This window comes from Hesperophylax consimilis, chromosome 14, assembly GCF_061612785.1.
Source record: "Hesperophylax consimilis isolate HC1 chromosome 14, BYU_Hcon_1.0, whole genome shotgun sequence".
NCBI lineage: Eukaryota > Metazoa > Arthropoda > Insecta > Trichoptera > Limnephilidae > Hesperophylax > Hesperophylax consimilis.
Window position 1 is genome coordinate 27,556,570 of NC_142849.1, and position 8,854 is coordinate 27,565,423.

General features: G+C 34.9%; 1 protein-coding gene across 1 annotated transcript; it reads right to left on the reverse strand.

Annotated features, from left to right (window-relative positions):
- Positions 1-85: 85 nt before the first annotated feature.
- Positions 86-8,594, reverse strand: Yip1d1 (Yip1 domain-containing 1). The gene is made up of 2 exons (XM_089639684.1): positions 8,406-8,594; positions 86-822 (listed from the first exon to the last, which is right to left on the reverse strand). The coding sequence occupies exons 1-2, from the start codon at positions 8,515-8,517 to the stop codon at positions 92-94; spliced, it is 843 nt and encodes a 280-aa protein (XP_089495810.1). The 5' UTR covers positions 8,518-8,594; the 3' UTR covers positions 86-91.
- Between the last annotated feature and the right edge of the window lie 260 nt (positions 8,595-8,854).

An 8,854-nucleotide genomic window follows, 5' to 3' on the forward strand; every position in this document is an offset into this window, starting at 1 on the left:
AAGATAAATTCTATGGTTTGCATTTATTATAGGGTTTAAGCAACTTCACAGAAAAAGTATAAATTATAATTCAAATTAAAGAAAGCATGCATCAGAATATGACAATTAGGGCAAACACGCCATTCACCAGGGCGCAAGGGTAAGCTATTAGGGGACGCTGCTCCCTATCCCCTGTCATGGTCACAAACAGTCTACTTGCCGATAACGTAGACCACAGAACAGCCAAACCCGCCAGAGCAAATCCGACTGGCCCCTCCAGGGAAACAGTCACTCCCAGTCCTGCCAACGCTACAACTGGCAACATGCAATACCCCAACACACTGGCAACACTCAACATAGTAAACACTCCATCGGTCCTACTCATCAAAGACAGCAGGCAGTACATTAAAACCACGGATATCATAGACAATCCATAAACGTAGCCAAATTGTGCCTTATTACCAGAGAGAAATAAAAACACCGCTAGTGTCATGCAAAAAGCAATAGGTCCGGCAATATCTGTATCGCGCAGTAAAAAATTGGCATCGTCTGCTAAGGATTGCCCATGGAAAGGGTTGAGTACAGCTAGTGTTTTTTCGAGTATTCTGTCAGGATAGATTTCAAGTTCGTCGAGTAGTGGCGGTTCATCGAATTCGCTGTCACCGTGGGCGACCTCCGGGGGCAGGGGGCTGGGCGTGAAGATGTTGGGGTAGTAGGGAGGGGGGGCATCCACAAAAGCCTTCTGGTCGTACTGCTGGTTCGGCTGTCCGTAGCTCTGTTGTTCCCCTCCAAAACCTCCTTGGTCACTGCCGTAATTCTGCTCCGTACCAAATGACTGGAAATCTGCAAATTTCACATTGAAAATTAAAACACCATAGTGGAACTATTAACATCTCCATTGTGACCAGAGATGTGCTTTATTTCAAATAAATCCATTTCAAATGGAAATGCAAAATGGGTATTTTGCATTTTAAATGCTTTTCTAAAAACCATTTTGCATTTTGCATTTTCAAATGGAAAAGTTTTGACCCATTTCCATTTTGCATTTCAAATGGTTTTGGGTAACCATTTTGCACATCTCTGATTGTGACTTCTTTAAATATCGCTCCACACTAAGAAAAACTCCAAATTCATGTAAAACTATAAAGAAATATAGGATTTATTTATTTATTTATTAACGCCGATTATAGCGGCTTTTACAAAAAAATAACATTTGTTTTACATATTAATACAGAATATACATAGATAAAAAAAATATAAATATAAAATACATAAAAGAGAACAATAGAAATAGTTATTATAAATACAATACAACAATATATATATATATATATATAAATATATAAATCGCCAAAAATTCGATAATATAAACAATTTTTTATATTGATTTAAAAAAAAATTAAATACCTTATAATAAAAAATCTTAATTCAGTCGGCTATTCAGTATATTACAGTAGCAGAGCTGTATTTTTGATTAAAAACTTAAATCTTCGATTGAATCGTAGATTTAGAATCTTTTACAAGAATTTGGTCGCTAGCGTGGAGGGCTGTTAAAGGAGAGTGAAAAAAACTGGTGTCACTTGGAGATGTAACCAACATGTTGGAGGTTTAAAGCAAGATAAACATTCACATATTTAAAAAAACTCCTACTACCATCATTAATTACCCTTAATAAAAAACTGATTCACCAGTGTGTTCAAATTTTAATTGTGTCCATATATTTTTTTTATACGCACAATAAAAAAAATTATATTAATTTGTATATTTTTGCACTGCTTCTCTTGCCCAGTCACATTTAACAATGAATTCACTTTGCCGTATACCGAAAACGAAGCTGTGGCATTTTTACACGAAAAGGGAATACTGCCAGACAGGTTTTTAAAAATTTATTTATGTAAATTATGTGTTCATATAACAGGAAAGTACCATATATTTATATTGCACAATAAAAACAACATTTTAGATAAAACTTAGTACTTATTTTTTACATTAACTCCACATGACATAGACCCGAGGAAAATTATTTTCCTCGGGGCCTATGTCATCTTTGAGGATGCTGTCAGAGTCTCTCCAATCTGGCCTCTCCCGGTCCGGCCCGCCACGCAGTTGGTGGGCAGATGCATCCGTCACCAAAACATGGAAAAACCTCACCCCATGAACCCGGGTCCCATGCCCAGTCACCAAATGTAGCGAAACACTACAGGAGGTCACTGGAGTGGCAAAGTGGCAGAGGTGTTGGTTATTCAATTAATGGTTCCCGAGGTGGCGATACCCACAAATCGAAGAAGATTTATTTTAGTAATCTACAAATATTTTTACGATGTAAAATCCCATGAAAAGAAAGTATGTTTTTAACGGTTCCATGATAACTCAACACACCTTTAAAAAGTTATATAAAGTCATTAAAAGCGATGAAAAAATACTGACTTAACCTGCGTAACATATTTAAGGCGATGCACTATGTAGTAATCTTTAAATATCAGGAACCCAAATTCGTATGATGTTTGGGGACAAATTTGGCCTCCTAATAATTAAAGGGTTCATGCGTTTTTGGTTTGAAAACTTGATCGCCTAGAAATGTTTCAGATGCTTTAATTAAATACTGCGAGTAGAATACAACCTGGCCTTTGAAATAATTGAGTATTTTTTATATAGGTCTTTTTATAAGCCCAGAAAAAAATAATGTATAGGCCTATGAAAACTGCTTTAAAGTTCAAAATATCCTACTTATGAACCCATTTTCGATTATGGTTTTATTGTATAATGTGGCAAATTAAGTTATTTATAAAATGATCGAAAAAAATTTAAATATTTGTGCATGAACATTCACAAAATAAAATAAAAGGCACTTTTTGGCCATGTTTTTTTCTTGCATAAATCAAAACAGGTGGATGGTGTGAAGCGGGAATTTAAGCCATCTACGTAAGGTGTGTTATTGATAGCGACTCGATTCAAAATATTACACGACGTAGTGCATCGCCTTAACCTAGTTTGCATTTCACCACTTTTTAACCTGTTGAAGGCCGGAGCATAAAATAGAAAAATATTAGTGGAACCTAACGTTATATTTTGAAAATACAATGCTGATTAGATTATAGGTCTGGGCGCAACAGCAAAAGTCAGTGTTGTTGTCAACTAAATTTCACTGTTTAAAGTAGTCTAATCACTCTGTTTATTTACATGCTTGTGGTAACATACAAATCAGCTGTAACAACGAGTATCAACTAGAATCGTCGCCATTTGCAAGCTGTCGTTCTTTTATAGCAAATAGTGTAACCTCAAAAGACGCCGAGGCTCGTAACCATGGTCGGTCATGAGGTAGTATCCGATGCAACTTTTGAATATGAAAACGCCGCTCGGTCCTATCGTTAATTTCGTTCATACATATATATTTTTCAAAGCGTATAACTTTGTCATCTATGAACAACGTTTAAATTAAGAACTTACTCCTTACTTCTTACTTAACTTACTTCTTTAAATATCGCTCCACACTAAGAAAAACTCCAAATTCATGTAAAACTATTAAGAAATATAGGATTTAAGCTATAAATCGCTAAAAATTCGAAAATATAAACAATTGTTTATATTGATTTAAAAAAAATTAAATACCTTATAATAAAAAATCTTAATTCAGTCGGCTATTCAGTATATTACAGTACAGAGCTGTATTTTTGATTTATAACTTATCTTCGATTGAATCATAGATTAAGGACGGGTTGTTTCGGAGAATTTGAACAATTCATCAAATTTCAACGTTCATTTTCGGGGTCTGTGAAAGTCCTATGCAAGTTCTGTTAATATATCATTATAGGTTATTAGCTTGACAGAACTGAAAGAAAAACAGAACTTGAAAAAATCTTTCGCGGAACTGGAAAATGAACGTTGAAATTTTATGAATTGTTCAAATTCTCCGAAACAACCCGTCCTAAGAGTGTGATTACTTGCAACATTTAATCTTAATTTCGTGAGACAATAACACGTCTAGATGTATTGTAACTTCATTGTGTTTATATGTGTATTTACAGTTGTAAAAAAGGTATTATCCGCAGAGTGTCACTTGGAATGTATTGTTTGTTGTGGACGAAATACAAAATTCGAATGATTTTCTGTTCAGAGGAAGAGGACAGATGGTTTTTATTTACAAAATTGCAATGTATACCAAGCAGAACGCAAAGAACACTTGGCCCGACTATATAAACTAGCTCCAATTTCCGATAAACTTGTCAAATTCCGCTGCATGCTTAACCCGGCGTGAGTGCGGTTGGGTATGTCATACCCGAGAAGTTTTTAAACGTAGATTATATAATGTTATTGTTGCCATGCCAATCCCGTCACAGTTGCTGGAGGTAAGGGAGTGGAGGGCGAGGTGCAGTATTGAGTTTAGAATCACGCTGGCGTCAAGGTGGCTGGAGTACGTCACACCCGACCTCGTAGTCGGTGTTACATTTTTAGAGCATTCTTATAGTTCTTCCTTTCTTTGCTTGTGACCTTCCTGTCACTTATTCTGATGTACCAGGATCTCTCATTCCTCAGGGTCTTTATTGGTATTGTGAACAACTATCTTCCCAACCTTCTTGAGAAACCTAATCTACTACACTAACTTGGAAATGTTAACTAAAGAGATTGCAAAAAGCAAAAAAGGATTAACATATTAAATTCAGAATGTTATGTGGCTTTGAATCTGTTTGTATTGTAGTCACTCGAAATGTTATTCTTCTTTTTCTATTTTCTATATTGTGGCTTCTCGTTGTATATGTGCTTTAGTTTTATAATTAATGTTATAAATCGACCTGCTGACAAACTGCTTTGGCAGTTTAGCGGGTGCTTGTAATGAAGAATAAAAAAAAAATGATACCATTAAGAACTTAGATCATTCCATACATTCAATCAGTATAGAGAAGTACATTTCAAATTCCACCTGTAATAGGATCCATTACTATGGTTATTCACAGTTTACTTTGATTCATTTTAAGATTTCTGTTTTTATAGTTATGTTGATTAACTAAAGAAGTTGTAATGTTCAACAAAAAAAACGCTTTTCATTCTTAAACATAGTATTTCATTTACAAGTAAAAAAAAAAAATTGGCATCAAATTTTCGGGTATCTCCTACCCGCCTCATAGCTGGTGTAACAATTCTCACCTCATTTATGCCAGGTTAACACTCCCGTACCGGACGGGGGGAACACACATACACTAACGAGAGTTTTATGCTATATCTAAGTTGTTTTTTACACCACATACTCTATAATTTAGGTATTCTTAAAAAAACTATTTGGTTATCGATCTGCATTTAAAAAAAATATATATTATTTCTAGTTTCTTAGATATTAAATAGTTTGTGCAAAATTCCGGCAAAATTCCTGTCCCCTGCCCCGCACCTCAGCTTCGTAGCATCGGCTAAAATTCCCCCGTCTCCATCCCCACTCTCCGCTCTCCACCGAGAACGATCCAGCGAGCGTAAAAGACGAGCGTATTGGACCGTAAAAGTTGCATTTTATGGAAAGGGCTAACTCCCGGTCGCGTACACTGCACTTCTGGTATTTCCTTTTGCGATGCTAAAATGCTCGCTTGCTGGACTAAGATCGGCCTGTCTGGCGTACATCCGGTAAATTTCTCATGTTTAGAAACATTATTAAAATTAGGTCTGTCTCTGTTTCTCACATGGAAAATAAATCGGTCAGAAAGAGACACATTTTGTTAACATTTTTAAGTAATTTGAAGGAACTTGAATAAAAACTAAGTACTATATGGTTAAAAAGTCTATCGCAAACTTCTGTTAAATTGTATATTGGGTTTTAGTTGCTAATTCTCTAAATTTTCGTGGTAAATAATTCTCTGTAAAAGCGGACTAGTTTCGCCCTGCTATGGGCATCTTCAGACTGGTAAGCAGTACATTTACACTTATGAAATGGTGTTTATAAATTAATATCTATTTCAGGGTTGTAAAATATTTATTCTGTACTTAAAATATTAGAATTTATGTAATCAGTCGGCATGTATTTATTGCAGTTTATTACGGCATATTTACCAATGTTTTAAATAAGATCAGAAAATTCTATCGTTTTAATTCATTTGTGTGAAAACCGCACAAGAGCCGTCCTAGCCAGTGGAATTATGGCATCCCCAATTGGGGTATTTTGTGAGGCTGAAGTTAGTTGGGATAGGGAGGGGGAGGATATGGGAAAGACAAAGGTTGAAGTACATGCATATGCAAATCTAATAACCATATAGACTTAAGTCATTTCAAGCAACGTTTGGATTCTACATGGTGGTCTTTTACTAGGCCAATACTGAAAGCATCTACCGCCCTGCAACTTGATATTATATATTTTTTCTTTCATAAATATTACAGCATCCGTTGTCGAGGGGTAAGGCTCTAGACTAGTAAACCGGAGGTCGCGGGTTCAAATCCCGGTGTGCGTAGGTAAAATTTAATAGATTACTTTGTGATATTTCACAATTTACTGACCAGAATTCATTTCGAATGTTGCTTGAAATGACTTTGACCTTGTTTGGTGACCAGATCTGAATAGCCAGGTATTTCCCCACCTTCCTCTTCCCCATCTCCTTACCCTCCCCACTACTTTTAGCCTTACAACATAACAGTAGCGGCTCGTGACTTTTGGGTCTACTAATAATTGAAATATTTTCACTTTAGTACACCTAAAAGTTAGAAGTTTTATTACTCCAACATACCCCATTTGGGAATGCCATAGTCTCACTGGTTCCAGATGATTAGGAGCAGTTGGGACTGTTGTGGTGTTTTCACATAGAAAAATCAACAGGAATATCTGAGGTTACAATAGAAAAATAATTTACTTCACGTTTAAGTTTTAAAAATACCTTATTTTTCACTAATTTCCAAAAATTCGTTTTATCTCGAACCCCTCGACATACAAACGAACCCATTATTTTTGGTAAGGCAAACACTACGATTTAACCCTAAATGTAAATATACTATATAAAATAATAAATTAGGAATTATAATCTTCACTTACATCTAAATATTCACATAATATTCGAAATAACATCCGCACCTAGTTTAGTAGTGCTAGGTTTTTAAAACTTAAAAAATATATCCATCATTTACAGACCACCCTATGCAAGAAACTAGCCACCCACGTCGACGCTTAATCGCCAATCGGCAGTCGAGATTCGGAAACGAGGCGCGATGCTTGCTACGTACCCGCCTTCTCTGTTTTCTTTGAAAACATATGCGTTATGGTCTAAATTCATTAGAACATTAATTATGACTTTATTTATGAAACGATTTTGATAATGTCTACTGAAATATGTAATATATACTTCCCTCTAATTATAACCAAAACAAATTTCATCGAATTATGTCATTAACACCTTTTAATAAGCAAAACAAATTGGGGGACTGAGTGACCCCGCTTCGGATCCAATGTGATTTTTTTCTTTCCGGGACGAAAGGGTTAATAAGCAAAAAATTATAAATAGCACTTGGTTTCAACTTAATTAATAAAAGAAATAATGGTAAAGGTTACGAATTCCGCTTCACGGTAAATATGGAATTTTTACTTTGAATTAATATTTGAATTTAGTTATATTATTACTAAAAGTTTCTATAAATGTTGGGGAACCTTTAATAACGCCTGCTCGCGTCCCCTTTAGAGTTTTATCCCAGTTTTCAAGTAGTTTGTGGGCTACGCTAGGTTTGTGATTTAATTCTAATACAATATTATGAATATAATCCAACTCTTGATATGAACATAGTCGCCGTCGGCTGCGACTATAACGGCGCCGCATACTAATTGACATATCGCGTAAATGACTTAATAAACGAAATTAAAAGTGCGTATTTTTCCGTCTCCCCCGACATAATAAATCATGTTTTGAATTAATAAAGCTAAATCCATTTATTTGAAAGTGAAATATTGCGTATTAAGAGTGAAGCGGAATAAGAGAAAAATAATGAAATAATTATTTATCTCGTGTGGAGTTATGTTACGTTGTAAAATATGGACTAAAGTTAATTTTTTTCTCAATCATGGTTGAGTTTGAAGGTTAGGAAATATGCGTAAATTATTAAAATAACTCAAACTACCAACCTAAAAACCTATTGTGTGCATGTTTACATACACCCACGGTTTAAATAGTTTTCTCCTTTAGATATTTAAGTTGAAATATAGTGTTTCAGAGGAATTTGCAGCGGAATTCGACAAGTTTACCTAATTTCCATTGAAATACCGGTAAAGGAATGAAGCCTAACTCCAGTGTTGGTAAGTTGAAAAAAATGTTTGTTATAATTGCAATCAATAAAAAATATGAATTGTCTTCTTAATAAATAAAAACGTTTAAAGAACCGATAAACTATCGCTCTATTAATTGGAAGTTGACCTAGAGTTCGTGCCACTGTTAGTGGGTGAGTACAACCAAAAACGAATAAAAATAACTAACCTAATTGCTGAGGCGGCATATCAGAAAAACCTCCACTTGTGTCGAAGCTGTAACTCTGATGAGTATTTTGGTTCTGCCAATAGGGATCATTAGGATTATTAAAATTAGCCATATTGGTAAAGAAAAACTGGAAAATGTAATATATATTTGACAATACGATTTGACAGCTGACGAAGCAACAAGAAACGTCACTTGTTAACCATTAGTGATGCCAGTTCACAAAATGGAAACTCCCTAGCAACAAATACCCTATAATATTAATAATACCTCCAACTTCTGACGTTTCCCATACATTTTGATAGCAACCTGCTACACTAGCACCTCCTAGTGGCATGAGTTGTGCGCTTTGGTTTTCTCTCATTTATTGGATTCTATGAGAAATTATATTATTTATTTTACGTTAATATATTACAAAAGTCGAAAAAACAAATTAAAAAATTAGATATCCC